The sequence below is a fragment of the Plectropomus leopardus genome, chromosome 13, assembly GCF_026936395.1.
Source record: "Plectropomus leopardus strain MGB_pleo_1.0 chromosome 13, ASM2693639v1, whole genome shotgun sequence".
Lineage (NCBI taxonomy): Eukaryota > Metazoa > Chordata > Actinopteri > Perciformes > Serranidae > Plectropomus > Plectropomus leopardus.
The window spans coordinates 986,152-1,005,725 of NC_142188.1; the positions used below are offsets into that span (position 1 = coordinate 986,152).

At 45.2% G+C, this 19,574-nt stretch overlaps 1 protein-coding gene across 2 annotated transcripts in view; it reads right to left on the reverse strand.

Moving 5' to 3' along the window:
* The window catches only part of LOC121940918 (contactin-associated protein-like 4), a 60,271-nt gene extending 43,995 nt beyond the window's left edge, over positions 1–16,276 (reverse strand). For both annotated transcript variants that reach the window (XM_088086529.1, XM_088086528.1), the window contains exons 1-2: positions 15,895–16,276; positions 10,275–10,567 (exon numbers count right to left, since the gene is read on the reverse strand). In XM_088086529.1, the coding sequence (XP_087942655.1) occupies positions 10,275–10,359 (85 nt within the window). In that variant the 5' untranslated portion in view covers positions 10,360–10,567; positions 15,895–16,276. The remainder of the gene's footprint in view (positions 1–10,274; positions 10,568–15,894) is intronic.
* Between the last annotated feature and the right edge of the window lie 3,298 nt (positions 16,277–19,574).

Below are 19,574 nucleotides of genomic sequence, written 5' to 3' on the forward strand. Positions count from 1 at the left end.
GTGCTCCTGATCCTGATCATGTCTCTTTCAACATGCGTTGCAGGGATGAAACACGCAGACACCTCCTGCTGTGAGCAGGAGGTGTCTGCAGCCTCCTCCTGCTGTGAGCAGGAGGTGTCTGCAGCCTCCTCCTCCGGCTGTGAGCAGGAGGTGTCTGCAGCCTCCTCCTCTGGCTGTGAGCAGGAGGTGTCTGCAGCCTCCTCCTCCGGCTGTGAGCAGGAGGTGTCTGCAGCCTCCTCCTCCGGCTGTGAGCAGGAGGTGTCTGCAGCCTCCTCCTCCTGCTGTGAGCAGGAGGTGTCTGCAGCCTCCTCCTCCGGCTGCGGAGCCGTGACCCTGTGAGGAGGAGGAGAATTTAAAGGCTGTAAACGTGTCGCAGCTTCATGCAGGTTATTGTAAGAAACAGCAGAGTCCTGCAGCTGCTCTCTGCTCACTGATGCGTGTCTGACCTCTCCTCACCGCCGCACACATCACACACACATCACACACACACATCACACACAAAGCTTCAAACCACTTACTCTGGATTAGAAATGTTCACAAACTCTGTGTCCTGCTGATTTCTGACATCAGATGATTTCACTCTTCTCTTTACTAAAAGCGTAAACCGAGCTCTGCTGCAAATCCTTTTCACCGTCGGTCTGCAGGTTTAACTTTGATCTGAGCTGCACAGACAGACGGCTGAAACCCCCACAGCTGCGGTGCTGCAGAGGTTACACAATCTGACTCGTCAAGAGAAACTCTCAGACTTTAATCGCCGACCTGCCAGCAAAAATTCTACCGACACTGTGCCCTCCAACAAGACACTTCAGAGCTTTTCCAGCTCACTGATGTCGGAATAAAAGAAATGCAGTCCTCTATTGGAAGAGCTCAACCTTAATTATTAACAAAACATTCGAGTCATGAAAACACTGAATACAGCAGCATACGTCTTCAAACAGCCCAGGAGAAAGGACTGGCACTGCAAGTTTCTGCCAATCACAAATAACAGTCGGCCCAGGAGAGACGCCTGCCGAGCTGCAGACGACAAACACGACCGACAAACAGCAAAAGCGTTTTTTTTTAGAGAGTCATTGTTTTTAAGTCCCCAAAATATGGTTGTTCTTTCCAGAACCTGAGGCTGATGTTCCAACGCGGTCTCGTCCTGACTCGTCTCGTGGTGCTGCTTTGTCAGGGACCCTCTGCGTCTAATTATGACGTTTTAGGTGTCCCTGTGCGTCAGCCGGGATGCCGTTTCGGTGATGAGAAGAAAAGCAGGTGGTGAGATAAAGCAGCGCGGTCCTTTCACAACATGAGCACAGGAAACACACATTTCACCTTTGTTGGACTGAAGTGATCTTCTCTTTATGAACGTGCCTAAAAAGGTTGGACACTGTCTGCGATTGTGCTTGAAGTTTCACTTTAAGTTTTGCTTTAATTTGCACTGAGACACTGATAGAGGCACAGGCACTTTTCTTGAAATAGTTAGTAAGTATAGCTCAGTTTTCATAGAAGTATGTAAGTATAAAACTAAAGCCTGTTGAGAATATTCAGCACTAACTGATATCCCACTTTATTACTCAACCCAGAGGACCAGGGGCACGAAATGATGTGAATTCATTTAGACTCAGATATTTCTCATTATTACAATAGAGGAGGCAAACTTTTGGATCCTCTCAGTGAGTGCATTTATGCTTTGACAGATTTCACATGGTGTTCCCCCCTGAGTGTGCAGCATCCAGAGCGGGATGAGAGTCACAGCGTGTCGTGATAAATCAGAAAATACACCCACATCATCGTATCATCATTGCGCTGGAAGCACAGCAGAGTGCTGTCACCTCCTGACCTGCAGACGTGTCGCTGAGCGTCTGCCGGCTGCACAGCTGCTGGTCTGTTCTGACCTGAAGAAGCATCACTGAGACTTTCAGAGACGCCGGAGGAGATCTGCTTTCTCCTCCATCTCATTAACTCAGTCGTTAAACAGCTCGTCAGATGCATCTTAAAGTGCCGGAGGTGGCAGCTCGGCTCCGTCCTGTTCAATGTCAGCCACAGTCTCTAACACCGACAACGCTCAGAGACACTCTGCAGCGTCTGATCTGAGGAGTGGAGGAGGGGACAGGTGGTGATCTGCAGTCTAAAGGAGACGCTCCAGAGTGGAGATGGGTGTTAAATTATATGTCAGCGACTCCTCCAGACGCCGCAGAAGACGATTCTGGCTGCTGCAGAATTACAGATGAGTCTGCAGGATCCTGAACGCAACGTTATGGCTCTGTTTCTGAACACTACAGTAGGTCTGTATCTCAGCATTTCATCCATGTCTGTGAAGAAAGCTCAATCTTATACGTGAGGTTTGAACCCAGATGCAGCATCACTGAACAAAAGGACAGTTAGGAGCCTTTGATTCAGCTCTCGGGTCCACTATTTCTGCTCTGTGGACACATAACTGAGTTTTTGTTTCATCTGACCACACAAACTTACCTCCAAGAGGCCGTTTTTTTGTGATCAGCAGCAAACTTCAGTCGAGTCTTGAGGTGTCGCTCCTTCTCTCTCCCACGCTGATATAAAACATGTTTGACTGTGGACACTAGCCGGGTTTGCATTAACCTTCAAATTGCACAAACTGAAATTGCAAATATAAAATACACTTAATTAAGAAAAAAAACCCTCCCATCTATCACAAAAAACGATGATGATGATGATGATGCTATGAGGTCACATGATGCTTTGAGGAACTGGCTCCCTCATGATGCAGCAGGAGCTACAAGAGCTGTTATTGCATCACATAACTCTGAGTTTTAAAGTCCACAATTCCTCTGTGAAATCGTGGACTACATCTCCCAGAAATCCTTTCTTGTCTTTTCATCATGGCTCCATAACACGCCTACGTGTCCTTGGATTGGAAATAATGACGGCTAGTGAGGCGGCTGCAATAGAAATAAAGCTGCTAATGTTTTGAACATCCGTCGCCATGGTTACTGGGATGTTATCACCAGAGGAGAACTCACAGAACATCATTCAGTAGAAACACAGTCAGCTCAGCAGAACCAAAATGTACGATTTTTCTGTTTGTTTTTGTGATAAAGTAATATATATGCGCTCATCATTCCATCACAGTCCCCTGAGACACACCACTGATCTGTCAGCTGAGGGCAGGTGAGTCACTGCAGGACATGTCCTTCACTGAGCGGTCACAGGTGAGTCACTGCAGGACACGTCCTTCACTGAGCGGTCACAGGTGAGTCACTGCAGGACACGTCCTTTGTTGAACGGTCACAGGTGAGTCACTGCAGGACACGTCCTTCACTGAGCGGTCACAGGTGAGTCACTGCAGGACACGTCCTTCACTGAGCGGTCACAGGTGAGTCACTGCAGGACACGTTCTTCACTGAGCTGTCACAGGTGAGTCACTGCAGGAGACATCCTTCATTGAGCGGTCACAGGTGAGTCACTGCAGGACACGTCCTTTGTTGAACGGTCACAGGTGAGTCACTGCAGGACACGTCCTTCACTGAGCGGTCACAGGTGAGTCTGACATCATACAGGCGTTCCTGTGGCCTGCAGGGATTCTCCAGCAGACTTGAGCTGAGAAGATTTAGAGTTTTCCACCACGAAAGTCCGAATCCTTGAATCTGTCGTTGCTTCGGTCTCTGCTGTGCAGTGTAACCTGCAGAGTGATGCAGCGCAGTGACCTCAGCGGCGTCCGCCGGCCTCTCGGGCCGACTACAAGTCGTCTGAGGTGACGCCGCGGCGTGTGATGGATGAGTGTGTGTTCAGGGAGCTCCGGGGGGAGCAGCCTTCAGCAAATATCAGCGAGTCACAAACTCAGATGGATCGACTGCAGGCTCTATTTTATCACGAACTACTCATCACTGAGTCCATAAATCTACGCTGCTGACTGACGGCTGCACGTTTCCCCCGACGACGTATCCTCGACTTCATCAGAGCGCTCTCACGGCCCCTCTCTGAACACGCATTTTCATCGATGACACTGAAGAGGAAATACGACACGGAGCTCCTCCTCGGCTTCCTCTCACTTCACTCATATCGGCCGCCACAAACTCCAGCCGTCAGTCAGAAAGGACAGAGACGTTTTACAGAGACATATTCAGAATATTCAGATAATATTTCCAGGTTTGTGTTTCTCTAAAACACCGAGACTCAGCCTGCTCTGCTTTTTACTGCAAAAAACCAAAACCAATAAAACAGGAAGCCAGGAGCCAGTCACTGCAGCTTCATCCATGTTTCAGGGACTTCAGGACATGTCTGAGATTTAAGAATATTTCAAGGATTTTAGGACATTTCTGCGACTTTAGGACATTTCTAGGATTTTATGATGTTTCTAAGATTTTTGGACCTTTCTGTGATTTTGGGACATTTCTATGATTTTAGGACATTTCTACAATTTTAGGACATTTCTAGGATTTTAGGACATTTCTGCGATTTTGGGACATTTCTAGGACCTTTGGACATTTCTAGGATTTTAGGACATTTCTGCGATTTTGGGACATTTCTAGGATTTTAGGACATTAGGAGCTTAACAATGCGCGTATCCTTGGATCAATGTTGTTAACAAGTTTTAAAATAGTCCATAAAATCCACCACAGTCAGTTTATGAGTCTGACCTAAAATCAGCAGTCACAATATTTGTGTTTCCATCGTGTGTCGTGATGTTTTTTGTGTTGAATAATGGTCATGTGACTCCGACAGAGTCCAGCGTACATCCGTGTTTGTTCTGGTGAAACTTCTGAGCAGCTAACAGAACAACAATGTGTTTTTGATGGAAAAATAAAGCCAGAAATACGTCTAATTCTCATTTAGCCTGAAGCCGAATAATCAGCAGATTCTGCAGCTCCCATCTCAAACCAGCCGACTCTGACACGAGACACGACATCACTTCCTCCTGCTCGTCCCCGTCCGTCTGCAGCCACGACAACTGACACATTAGTTTCACCCTCAGAGGCGCTTTGCTGGAAGCCCGCGGACTGAGAGCGGTGAGTCACCCCTTATCTGAACACAACACACACACACACACCAAAAAACCCTAACCCTAACACTAACCCAACAACAAATACAACACACACACACACACACGACCACAGCGCTTCTTAACATTCCCTTGCACTTCTTTCATCATGTTCACACGTAGCTGTTCGCTCCTTATCTCAGGATGCACACACACACACACACAGACACAGACACAGACACACACGCACACAGACACACACACACACACAGTTTAGGAGCTCAGCAGTATTATCTGTCATTAGGCTGCGATTAGAACACACACTTCACTGACTCCAAATCAGCTGAGAGAAGAGATAAAATCCCTCGGAGGACTCACACTGGAGACACACACTGAACCAAAATTCCCTCCCTCTGAGTGTCAAATTTCCTCGAAGAGTCGCAGCAGCCGGCGAGCGCTCTTTACCTCCTCAGATGTGAGCGCAGCTTCTCCATATCGTTGCTGCATCGTGCAGATAAGTGGAGGAGATTCAGCTCGACTTGTTCACACAGCTTTGTGGGGACATTTGTGCAACTTTAAAAGCAGTGTGCGTGTGCAGCCTGCTGTCGTTCCTAAGTCGTCAAAACCCTCCACGTTTGTAATAATTTCAGAATTTACGGTCTGAGACGCTGTTACCGTGATGTCAACAAATGAGAAGAGGCACATGGTAAGATGAAGAAAAAAACACACACATGCATCCACACAGGAGGGGCAGGACTCGTAGTCACTGGAGCGTTGTTACCTGAAGCTGTCCTTCAACATTTTCAGTGCACAAGTGATGTCACCCGTGCGTGTTGCATGTGGGCGCGCCCACTACCATCCAGCTGTCTATCACCACGTGATAACAATGTAAGCGGATCTATCCACCGTGTTATCATCTGATGCATTTTGCATGTGGATACATGTGGATGAGGAAGGTGGCTTTTGGCGTCGGGTGGTGCCTGTTGGGCAGCATGTATACAGACCAGCAGCGCTAGCTGAGAACGCAGCCGGAAGGAAACCTCTTGCGTCCGTATGATAAACCGCTGGACGCCGTCAGGTTGAAACACTGCTGTTAAGGAGCATGAAGATCCCTACAGGGTGGGAGGGGCAGCAGATGGATCCAACAAACCTCAGACTGTCATGCAGGAGGTTTTTTTTTTTACATCTTACCATGACCCTCCTTAACCTAATTCTTAGACCGTTCGTGTCAGCATGTGCGTTTGTTGACGTCTCAGCGTTGGTTACCATGTGCTTTTGCTGCCTAAACATAACCACGTGAATCATGATCGCACCATGACCATCACAATCATCAACACAGCAGAAAGACGCCTTGAACATATTACAATAATAAGTTTTGCATTGAAATTCGGGCACCTTTGAAGAGCAGGAGAAAACAACATGTATGTGTAAAACAGAAAGACTATGATTTGAGAAACTGCACTTTTAATTTAAGGACTGCAGAAGAAGAGGACGTCCAAACAGGCGATAATGAGAAAATAAATCTCCTCTCTGACCTCCGCAGATGTTTGCTGGTACCGTATCCGTCTCCTCCCTCCACCTGCTCCGCTCAGAGCTTCTGCTGCGTTTCTTCTTCAGCTCTCAAACTTCATTAAAGAGCATTTTTATGCAGCAGATCGTTTCTTTCGTGAGCTCTGTGATTTCAAATCCCACCGCAAAACTGCGTCAGAGCTCTGCTTCACCAGCAAGCAGCACCTGAAGGCCGACGCAGGTGCTGATCGAGCTGCTGCTTCGACGTCTCAGCAGAGAATTACACACAGACCGAGAACACAAACTGAATGATATACGAAGCACAAACTCTGTAGGTTTTTATTTATGTAGGTAACTTTGGTCCAAAGAGACACAAATATCTGGGAAAAAGGGTTTCTGACTTTTAATTTTAACATTTTTTTTACTGATCAAGCCATGCATTGAACTTACAGACCTGCCCCAAGTGACTAATGTGTGTAACTTATTTTCTCAGACTGATGACTCCAGAAAAATGACAAAAGCCACAGTGACAGTCGTCGCACCTCACAATAAATGAAACATTGTGCTGTTGCTGATAATTCAACAAAGAGAATTATATCTGCAGGAAGTGTCTTGATTAATCAGTTGCGGTTGCTGTTTCTAATTCAGAGCTGCAATTAAACGTTACGCGTATTTCCATCCACATCCAATTATCCTCTGAGCTCTCTGACTCTCCAGGTCTCTCCAGGTCTCTCCGGGTCTCTCCGGGTCTCTCCAGGTCTCTCCAGGTCTCTCCAGGTCTCTCCGGGTCTCTCCGGGTCTCTCCGGGTCTCTCCAGGTCTGTGGCTGCTGCACAGAAACATCCTCTAAAGGTTTTTGTGTTTGCACTAACAGTGTTTTTGTACACATTAATGACTTTATGAATGCTTTGTCGCGTGCTGAAAGTTCTTAGTCTAACATGTGAGTTAGTGCGAACTTCTTGGCTCATTTTTTAACAGACGTGGACCAGAACTCCTCTGGATGTGGATGTGCGGCGCCGACTAGAACTGTTATGTCATGGCAACACTTCACGCATCACATATCAGACAAACAGCCATTGCGAGCACGAGGACAACAATAACAACGATGGCGGCCTGCTGAGCTGTGTTCCTGCTGCCGACTCTGCGGAGGTTCTCGTTCGCCATCATCCTCTTGTTCGTTCACGCTCACCGCTCTGTGGAAAAACGCCTTTATGCACAGGCACGTGGTCTTCTTCTTTAATGTGTCATTACAAAGTTACACCACTACCTATTTCAATATTACTCCATATTATTGTCATTATTATAATCATTATTATTGTTCTAATATTCCAATTAATGCCAATCGTAGGCGGAGGCGGTAAAAACCTGGGTCTACTGCAGAGACACAAACATCTGCCGTCTCTCCACTGTTTCACGTCCTCTGCGAGTGAGACGTGGCGTGTGGCTCGGCATGAACACAGAGTCAAAGACGATGTGGAGAGAGGTCCACGCAGCAGAGACAATAAATGGATGATGTACTGCGTGTTTGCTCCGTGACAGCGCAGGAAGGGTCTCCGGCAGAACTTATTGATTGCAGACAGACATCTTCTTTTCTGTCGGTTATGGCCTCTGATCGGCGCTCTGCTGAGTCTAAAACATTTCCTCCAGGGAGGAGAAATCTCTTTAATTCACTCTTTCAAAGCTCACAGAGTCAGTGAGTGTTTTCTGTTGTCCGTCAGGGGGAATATAAAGCTGACGTGGTAATATCTCCCATTAATCTGCGTGTCCCCGCTCCGCCCACACTCAGCCCCTCAGCGGCGTTTCATCCCCCTAAATGTTTAATAAATCTTATTTGTCCAGGCATGTTGGCTCAGAGTACATTCCTCTACAGCCTCAGATAAACATTTACCCTCACACTCGTCTTTGGGCTGAGTTATCAGTGTTTGACACATGCAAACTGCTACAGTGATCCTCCGCTGACATTTCCATCAACACACTGTGATCAGGATCCAACATGGACCACAAATTAGGCTGTGCGCTTGGTGAGGGTAGGGTAGTTTGTATTATTCCAACAGGATAATTTAAGCAACAAGAACAATATAAAAAGTAAAAACAAGATGCAAAACTAAATGGTCAGCGCTCAAAATATTTACATCAATTGCACATGGTTAATTGCACATTGTGATAAATTGCATATTATCATAATAAAGCTGCACCCTGTGATGTTGAAATTGTACAGGTTTAAGTCCATTTACATCTACAGGAGCCCAGAGCGGACAAACCAAACACTCCTGACAGAGACATTCATGTTTTGTTTTGTTTTGTTTTTTTTAAGATGAAACTGAGTTATTTAGTCTTTTTAGTGTTTTAAGGAAGGAAGAAACCTCCGTGGATAATTTGGCTCCTGGTAAAAAGCTCCTGAACAATGAACGCTGAAGGGATTCTCACCAGGAGAAGTTTCAGCTGGTTGCTAATCCCACTTTGTTGTTATCCTGAGTTGTCACATGTTGCCGCTTTGCAGTGGACTTCTGCGTCTACATATTACGCTCTACGTATCCTTCTGCGTCTGCTGTTGGTGTTGCAGGATGCCGCTACCGTGATGTCAACACCACACATGGTGGGATTACACTGCACGTGGTTATGTTTAAGCAACAAAAGCACATGGCGACCAACGGCAACAAACGCACATGCCACAGACGGTTAGGTTTATGCAAAAGAGGCACATGGTAAGGTGTAGAAAACAAACATCACATTCAGACGGGAAGTGAACACCGGACTGCTGCATAAAAGTCTGGGGTTTGTTGGATCAATCCACCACCCACAGGGACTTTTATGCCTCTTTTATTACATTGTTACCAGCAGCGGTTTAACCTGACACAAAAAGTGGCGTTCGGCGTTGCACCCCAAAAGCACTGTCAAAGCACTGCGGTATTTTACAAGTTCAGCAGAGAACGGGCTGGCAGTCCTCAAGGACAGACGCCACTAAACCTAAATCTGACACACTGCTCCTTTAACACTGAAGCAGTGAATCATATATCTTAAATAACACGATCTGCCAAATCACCACCGATGTATAATACGCAGAGAAGTTGGACACAAGTGTGAAATGATTTATAACCAAACAAGGAGAGAGAAATCAAATCAAAAATGAAATAGAATAACTGCATGAAAAACAAAAAAGGTTCCTGGAAGCTTATGAAACACGCCACCACAAATGAGATTAGAGGAAAAATAAAGTTGAAATTTAAATGATAGTATTTTAGAATAAAGTTTGTGCTTAACAACAGTAAACAGAGGCAGGTGAACACTCTGGGTCTCTTCCTCTGTATGAAACAACCCTGAATGCATTTTGAACCCAAACATCAGCATCAAACCCTCAGAGAAGAACTAAAACATGAATAATTAAATGAGAAAAACCTCCTCCGATAAGAACGACGCCCTCAATCATGCAGTCAAACTTCAACCAGAGACTCCTGCAGCCTGTGCAGCTCCACTGAAGCAGGTGAGTGCCGTGCTCAAAGGCAGCTCTTCCACCCTCCACGCCTACATGTTTCCTACACCGACTCCCACTGCCTCAGTGGAGAGCAATGCATGAAAATCTGTGCATCAATATGTGATAAACTGATGGAGAAATGCCGACGTGCATTTTATAAATCACTACATTTGGCTTCCATTCGAAAGCATTAATTTGCATGAGTTACTTCACACCATGGAAAACTGAAGTTTCTGCAAACAGTGAGAAAATACCTGTAACACTTTTCAGACAGTGTAAACTGACCATCAGCTGCATCCACAGCCCCACCTCTGATCCCGACTGTCCCCAAAAATCAAAATCTGACTGCACTCACCTCCTGCTGTTCCCTCGTAGGAGCTGACAAGTATCAGGGTGACCTGCGTGATAATCCGCCAGACTTTTTTACTCCAGAGATCCATGATGAAGTGGAAGGATGCTGCAGAAAAGCCCAGCAGGTGAAGGAGGGAGACAGTGCGCCTCTCCTCTCCTCTTCACTCCTCCACTCTCTCACACTTTCCAGATCCCTGCTGAATTTTGCACTTCAGCGTCTGCAGCGCTCACCAACATCCGCCCGGCTCCACGGCGATGACAGCAGAGACGAGAGGCTACTTTCTGTTTGGCTGCACTCTGCAGAGTGAGGGGAAGGAGGAGTGAGAGGGGGAGACACAGAGAAAGAGAGAGAGCTTTGAGTCACGCATTAGAAGGAGCCGAAGACCCTGCGCTCTGCCAAAATCCTCCAGCAGAAAGCGCGCTGCAGGCTGCGCTCTCCTGCTCTGACGGCGTTTGAGTCGTCTCAGCTCCCATCAGGCTGCGTGCTGCTGCTCACAGCGTGTTTGTCATCGTGTAACGCAGCATCAGCTCAGGTCTGCTGCTCACGGAAAGCTCTGCGACTGCAGATCAACTCAAAGCACCCACCCAGAGACAGAAACAGGAATTAAAACGACTATGACTGAAATGACTATTCAGAATCTAATTAAAGGTTTTATCGGTTTACATTTGACCCCTCGCTGTGAGAGAAATCTGCTGAAATTGGCTGATTATTTTATTTTCCTTCAGTTCAGCAGCAGGTAAAAAGAAGGTTGAGATAAAACACTGAAACAGAAATAAAAACACTTGAGATGAGCTGACAAGCATCTGAATTTTCAAAAAACGTCCAAACAAATTGGGAACAAAAACATTCACAAAGTCCTTAAAAACTGAACTTCAATAAAAACACTCTTTTTTTGCTACTTTTCAGATTTTTTATTTTATAATTTTTGGGTCATTTCTTAAGTTGCTCTTTGCCTTCCCATGTCTTTAAAAGAAATGAAGCTAATTTGCTCAAGTTTCAAAGGGTTAACACAAAATGAGAGTAATCAACAGATGAATGTTTTTTGGAAAAAAGCTTTCAGAAAGTTAATAATGCTTTGTGTTTAAACAAAATGACACAAGGACTGATGAAATGTCTGCGGTGAAAAGAGAGATTTTTATTTTTTGTTCATTCGACACCATCGCTCGTCAGTCATCCGTCATCTGAAAACCAGCACACAAAGGGAAGGTGCAAGACGTAATTTCTCCGTCTAAACTGGGTTTTCACACACACTGCTGTGTGAATATCTGGTCTGAGCAGAGTAAAGACAGACTCTGCTGCAGTCTTTGATGGTTTTATCACAGTTAACATTCTCCCATCACGTCAGGCTGCTTGTTTTATCTGTAATGATGACTCACTGCGGGCTGCACAGGGCCGCCACAGAGGACGCCACAGAGGACGCCACAGAGGCCGCCACAGAGGACGCCACAGAGGACGCCACAGAGGACACCACAGGGCCGCCACAGAGGACACCACAGAGGCTGCCACAGAGGACGCCACAGAGGACACCACAGGGCCGCCACAGAGGCCACCAAAGAGGACACCACAGGGCCGCCACAGAGGACGCCACAGAGGACGCCACAGAGGAAGCCACAGAGGACGCCACAGAGGTCGCCACAGAGGACGCCACAGAGGTCGCCACAGAGGACGCCACAGAGGAAGCCACAGATGCTCTATAAAAGAAGAAGGGAGAAGTTAGATTTATTAGTTGTATTTTTAAACAAAGCTTAACGTTTAATTGTATTTTTAAATCGTCTGTACCACCAACTACTGACCAAATTTCCCCACGAGAGACAATAAAAGATCTGAACTCTGACAACTGAAGCAGCTGATGAACTCATTAGTTCAAAGTGAATCAGCTGACTTTGCTGTGACATTTTGTGTGTGTGTGTTGGTGTGTTTTCAGTGAATTACTTGCTTTGTTTGGACTTTGTCACCACTCTGCTGTGCAGCTGTATCCGAGCCCCTCCGCAGCCTCCTGCCAGGCCTCGTTTTGTATAACTCATTTTTATTTTGCATACCAAATGAAGGCGGCCAATGACTGATGCACTCCCTCTCTACTTTATATTCACAACACCTGCTGCAAGCCGGGGAAGGATTTTGGCTTCGGCCAGCGGGCCGCTCGGCCAGAACAGAACAGACACTCAGAGTTTGTTTAAGAGGTGAGGAGGGAGGTTTTCTGCTCGATGAAATGAGGACGAAAACAAACAGAGACAATTCACTCTGTTTGTGTTCATTCAGAAGCATTTTGTGGCTGATGAGGGCTTGAAAACAAATCCTCAGTTTATTTTTTATTCTAAGAAAATGTGATTCTGATGTTGGCTCTAAATTGTCAATTTGGGCTGCAGACACATCTTTCTTCAGAGCAAAAGAAGAGCAGATGTGACTGAATTCAGTAACGTTATTAAACATAGTTTAACCCTTCTCAGACCAGCACAGTAACGCCTGTTAAACCTGCGTCCATCTGAAATCTGGAGGACAAACCCTCCAACACGTTCTCATCCCAACTCCTCCCATGGGGCCGCTCTGCCAGTGACCTTTCTGCTCATGACGTTTTCAGCCTCCTGCACACTGGGAGATTTCTTATAACCTGACGCTGTTTGACGAGCACGAGACTAACTCTGTCCAGCCGTGTTCTCTCGTACGTTCGCTCGTACTGCGTACCGCACTGATGCCTGTTTCACACAGAACGAGTCAGCAGTGCGTGAACTATTTGTTTTTTTTAGGCACCATGTTAACAAGTTACAGCGAGCAGCACTTGGGTGGGTGCGTCTCAGCTGTGTGTCAGTTGCGGCACATCTAGAGAAACGCTGGCTTGCCAATTTTTTACGCATGCTAAGTATATATGTCAGCAGAAACAGACGGTGAAAACGGTGTTTTGATGATTTGATGATCATTACTGCAGTTTAAAAGTCTGCATAAAGGAGCAGCTGCATAAAGGGTGCCATCACACGCCGGAGGACATTATGACGTGTTGCCGTGTATTGACCTGGTATGAGGAGCGAGAGCAGGCTGGTGTTACACAGGTCTCCTTGTCTGTGGAAAGCTCCGTCATACCAGAAGAAAACAGCGAAACAGAAACAGAAAAACTAAACTTATAATATTGTCTTCTTCAGTTGCTGGTGCATTTTTATGGTAATACATAAACTTTTCGACATTTCTTTGTTACATTTGAATGAGACGTTCACCGCTGGTCACCTTGAATAAAAATGGCAGACTTTCCTGCAACATGCACTCTGACTTGACGAGCTCTCTGCACAGCTCAGGGACGACCTGTTTATTGAGCCGCCTGAGGCATTTCTCTCTCTGAAAACTGCTTCCTCCTGCAGACGCCAGGACTGTTTCGTTTTTTTAATTGGCTGACCGTCGATCTGTCGCGCAGTGTGACAAACAGCAGCGCTCGTCTAAATAAAGGGTTCAGGTCTGTGCGCGGCTTCGTTTCCATTGTCGACTCGGCTGTGTTTTCCATTATTGACCACTACAAATGGTTTTCTGTGTGCCACAGCCGACCTCCAAACAGCTGCCTCGGATCCTCGCTGCTCATGAATAATGTTCTCTGACATCAGCGAGAGTCTCTTGTTCTCCAAACCATCCTCAGAAACTCTGTGGTTACAGCAACAATCACTATGTGTGTGTTTCAGAGTGAGTTTTCATTTCGTTTCCTCCTCCTGAACGGGAGCAAAGAGCTTGTACTCATTTCAGGTTACAACAGCAGGCAGCAGCAGAGTTTTGGGTTTGGTGAGGTTAATCAGAACACCGTGAAGCTGCACAGACTCGTGACTGTGTTGCATTCAGGTCTGTTTCTGCTGTGGTCAGTGTATCTTTGCATCTCTGCACTTTTTAACCCTGAAGCCCGGTACACACTGTGCCATTTTGTGCCATCTCAGATGAAAGATGACCACTGTGGCAGAAACGTGGCGATACGCCGGCCAACGACAACCTGTTCGTGTGTGGACGTCGACAGACATAGGTCGTAGCCTGAGAGTCAGTTGGTGACGTCATGGCACAGTCTGAATCAAACTTGATGTTGTACCAAAGTTTATTCAGATCCATGCCACACAGTGCGGCAACACTAAACTTAGAAGACTGCAAAGGTGTCCCAGTCTGCAGGAGACTGTTTGGTGCTTTTTAGGCTCCTTTCATTCTTCATGTTTTCATCATTTTGTCTGTGTTCATGCATACCGCATGAATTTAGTCCAGAATGTGCATTTGAGTGTAATCAGTGAATTTCCAGTTCAGCTCCTACAATAAGTCTGAAATACACTGTAAATAAACAAATAAACAAAATAAACAAAATATTTATATTCAGACTGCACCTTAAAACTTACTGTTGTTGGCAGAGTTTTGTGAATGAAGAGAACATTAAAGCAGAGCGAAAAGCTCACCATGCAAGAGTCAGGCACCCCACGGCTTTACAATTCAGGATAAACATATACAGGCACGTAGTGGACGCAGAGGACGCCTATGACACGTAGCTCTGCTATGAACTGTCCGTTTTAACACTAGTACCACAAATAATGTGCAACAAACCAACCAGCAAGACCCCAAAAACCTGCAGTCCTTTGAAAAAAACCTACGTTGAGTCATGCTGTTTCCTGTTGATAACGTTTGCTAAATTATGTTGAATTAATAAGATGTGAACAAGAATACCAACATTATTGTTACCTATGGCTGGCTAGCTTCATGCTAGGATTAGACCCACTCCTCTTTAATTTCTGAGCAGAATTTGTTCTCACTTTGAGATTATGTTTTTAATCTTGAAGAGACGGTGGACCAGAAGGCAGCACTAATGCTCATGCAGGAGCTTCACAGGTGAGGACAGATTACAACTGAGAAAATATATCTATAGCATTAAAGTGACTTCCACAGCTTTTTCACTACCACTATTCGCAATTCTATTTGAAATTTTTGTTTGCAGTTTGCACATATTTTTAAATGTATTTTTGCAACAAACAGCAGATAGAAGACAGCACGCGGCAGTCAGGACAGAGAGGCTTCACAGGTGAGGACAGAGTATAAATAATGTCAGTAAGGAAATTAAATTTAATTATGGGGAAACTGTAGATGTTTGAAGGTCATTCTGTGTCAACTCAGCCAGAGCTGGGCAGCTCAAACATTTGATTTTGATAGTAAAGGTTAGTGATAATTTGAAAGACCCTGAGTCAGTCCCTGGGGGCCAAACTGTGGCTGTTTGTGGTCATTTGGTTCTTTAGCCACTAAAGGGCGACGCAGCCGAATGAGAGAGGATGATAAATCACTCAAAAACAAGAACAGTCTGTCCCCCTCACCTCTGAAATCATGGATACGTCCCTGACAGGATCAACAGTGTCCTTGTACAGCTGGGTAAGTCAATATATGTTTGATTTTTAAGCTAACGTTGAGTAAGCTTTCATTATTTATGTTTTAGCCCGCTGCTAGCATACAAAGCTAGCAATAGCTAACGTTAGCACACAAAGATAGCGATAGCTAACGTTAGCGTTACATAACGTTAGCACACAGAGCTAGCGATAGCTAACGTTAGCCGACAAAGTTAGCATTACATAACGTTAGCACACAAAGCCAGCGTTAGCTTAGCAGACAAAGCTAACGTTAGTTAGCCTCTTACCTTGGGACAAACGCAGGTGTTTTATTAACCTGTGACGGACTCAGCTGCTCACGTTGTCTTCCTCGCTGTTTTAATCATATTCAGCATCTCTCTTAATGGGTCTTCGGCTTTCAGGAAGGTGAAAAATTTGACACGAAACTTTTTGGGTCTCTTCTGTCAGACTCGCAGGTCCCGTAAACGCAGCGCTTCAGCATTTTGAGGCACAGTAGGTTTCTAACATAATGTCTCCGAGTGTCCGCTCTCATGGTCCGCCGGTGTCTCCGAGTGTCCGCCCCGCTCCCACTGTCCACAGGTGTCTCCGAGTGTCCTCCCCGCTCTCATTGTCCGTCCGTGTTTCCGCTGGTGTCCCCGCCGGTGTCTCTGAATGTCCTCTCTCATTGTCCCACAGGTGATTCTTATCTCTTCTAGGGCTCCAAAGTAACTAGATCTCTACAATTGAAGTTGGCATAAGAAGATAAGAGGGAAAAAATGTCTAAAATGTCGTTTTTTAAATGAAAATGCTCAAATTAAATTCATCTGTACTCAGCACATCTCAGCCTTTCAAACCCTCAGGTGATGAAAACCAAACAGAAAGAAGTTATCGGTTATCAGATTCTTATCAAACACCTGAAGATGGAAATTATCGGTTTATCGTATCGGTTGAAATAATCATTATTTGCATCACTGGTTATGATATCTGCATATCTCACTGAGGAGTCAAAGGGAACCTTTAAGTTTGACAGAAATAGTGATTTGATGTATATCGTGATATAGATCCATACTGACTGATATGAAAGAAATGATCCTGATAAGACTTTTCTCCATATCGAAGTGGCATCATGACAAAGAGTTAAAAGAAGAGTTTAAATTCTAAAAAATAATGATTATTTTATATTTATGATTAGGACCGATGCTAATAAAAATAAAAAAGAAATTTTAAAACACTCAGTGAAAGTAGAAAATCATATTTATATTTTGTTTGGGTGTTTTTATAGCCTGATTTTGAAAAGTGCGTTTTGTGTGCGGAGCAGTATGAGTGTGAGTACTTGACACTGCACAAAAGTATAAAAACCAATAATCCTTAATATACAGTACAGTACTGCGTATAATCCTCTCTGAGCGTCAGGGTCTCGGGATCTCCGGGATTAAACGATCAGCTTCATAACGAGCTCATCGTGTGAGTCAGCTGTGCTGCTGCAGGGACAGATCTACAGGTGCAGAAAACGTGGTACTGAAGGAGCCGGCGGGAAAGCTCAGGTGCATCGTACAGTTGCATCGTGCTTGAACTGAGCTCTTACATGTGTTCGTGCATCTCCCCAGTAAAAATGGAGATATTAACGTTCCTGTCAGCGCAGTAAAAATAGACACAGAACCGGCTCATCACTCCTGACTGATGAACAGCAGAGGACAGTTTGTGAGCTCAGCTCCGGAGAAACTCGTGACTTTTTGACTAAGTGCGTGTCTGACGAGCTAACAGGCTGTCTGAGTGACTGACGGACTCAGACGCTCCCTCCAGACAGGCGACAGCTGATTTCTTTGACCTCGGCGGGCAGCGAGGTGAATGAATGTGTCCTGTGGTGTTCTGGGAGCGTTTAGGTTGAGTTGGACTTTTCTTCACGGTGCTGCGGGGTATTGACGGGGTTGTGAAGCGTGATATTGGGTGCAGGTCTTGGCGCCGGGACGCCTCAGAGCCTTAACGATCCCGAGGCATGGCTGACCTGTTGGCAGTGACTGACAGGAGCCGCTCAGCTGGAAGAAAATGCTGTTTTTGGCCACAAAGGTGGGCGAGTCAGAGGGCTGTCAGGACAACATGGGACTGACACAGAAATCAGTGTCCTCATCGCTCAGTAATGACATCAGATGAGTCATCACGCTTTAACAAACCCAAAAATCTTTTAACGTTTGATTTAAACACCTGGGCCATCATCAGTTTTCTTGTGCTGTGCACAGGCACCTTTGACAAGCATGAAAACCTCTGAGACCTGAAAATTATATTAATAATAATAATAACAAAAAATATTGGTTTCTTTTAAAAAAAAAACAACTTGTCAGCTGGTCATAAGGTGCCTGGTTAAATTAGGAAAAGATTTTTAAGAGTGGATTAATGTGCTTGCTTTATGCAAAAGTATGTTTGTTATTACTGAAGCAGCCCAAAACAGTGACAAATATTGTCCAGAGTATTCTTCAGAATAACCTCAATGGGACTACATGCTCAAAAACTGAGCTGAAAGCTAATCTACCATGGCGAAGGTACGCCCAACAGGCAACCACGTCTCTGTTGAAAGTTTGTAATACATATATATATATATATATATATATATATATATATATATATATATATATATACTGGCAATACAACTTCATAATAAGGTGCCTTCTTAACTCCGGGACTGTCACCTTGGTGACGGCTGGCTGTTTTTTTATTACACCATGTAATAAATCCGTTAACTTACCTAGCATGTGAAGTTATGTAACAAAGGTACTTATTTAAACCCAAACCATGATCTTTTTTCCTCAGTCTAACCAGGTTATTCTGTTGCCTAAACATGAAGTATATAAAGTAAATTTTGAAAGGACAGTATGCATGCAGCGAGCAGGAACTGACAGGTTTTCCTCGAGCTGTACATGAAAACAAAGATCTGAAGGAGAAAGAAGCTTCTCTGTGTGATGATCCAGATCTAAAGTCTGTCGCAGCTCATTAAATTCTCTGCGTGCGGCGCTGCGTCTGGTCGCCACGGTGAAGTTCGGTGTGGGCTGAAGCTCTGGAGGCCACACTTTCACAGACTTGAGCCCATATTCACAGATGACGAGCTGCTTTTTATTTTTCTCTGCAAAGATTTCAGAGGTTGGCGCGTCAGATCGATGCTTTGACTTTCCACCGGCTGCTTTGTTCCCTCGTGTTTTCTCTCGGACTGACTGCTGAACGTCGCCACGCTCCTGTGTGTGTGCAGGATTCACAAAACAGAAAAATGTATATTATATTTCAGAGGACTACACCACGAACGCTTCTTATTCTTTCTGCAGGTGCATTTCAGGCTTTTCATTTGGCTTGACTCTTAAAGAGCCACGGCTCTAATGAATTATCTTTTTAAAAAGCCAAAATGTAGATTTTTTGGACAGTTTTGTGACGGTTTTTCAAGCTGTGTTTGAAGAGACCAAATGTGGTATTTTAGACCAACCTAACCAAACACGAACAGCACTGTCAAAGCACGAACATTTAAACCACAAAGTGTTTCACCATATCCACCACTTATGAACTACACAAATGTAACAAATCAGTGATCGGCAAAAGTGTAAAATCTTGCAAATATCAGCTTTTAGTTTCTTTAAAAGGATGTAAATATAGAAAAAGACTAAACAGCAGGTTCTGACTGCGTCGCTCAGTCGTTTTCTTTTCTAAAAAACGGAGAAACAGCAGAGACGGATTCTGAAAACAGCTGACAGGAGAGCAGACGGACACGCCCAGCCTGATGCGAGGGCGGCGGCTGTTTTTCTCTCTTTCAATCACATGAGCGTACGACAGACGGTGATGAATGTACCTGCAGTCTGAGGGAGAAAACAGAGAAGAGTTCAGTTTTAAAGGATCGTATGTTCAGAGAAGGTGCAGACAGTGACGCATGAGGGTGAAGAGGTAGAGAAGATTTCATATCGATCCAAAGACCAAAATAAACACCACTTCACCAAATATGTAAACTTCCAGC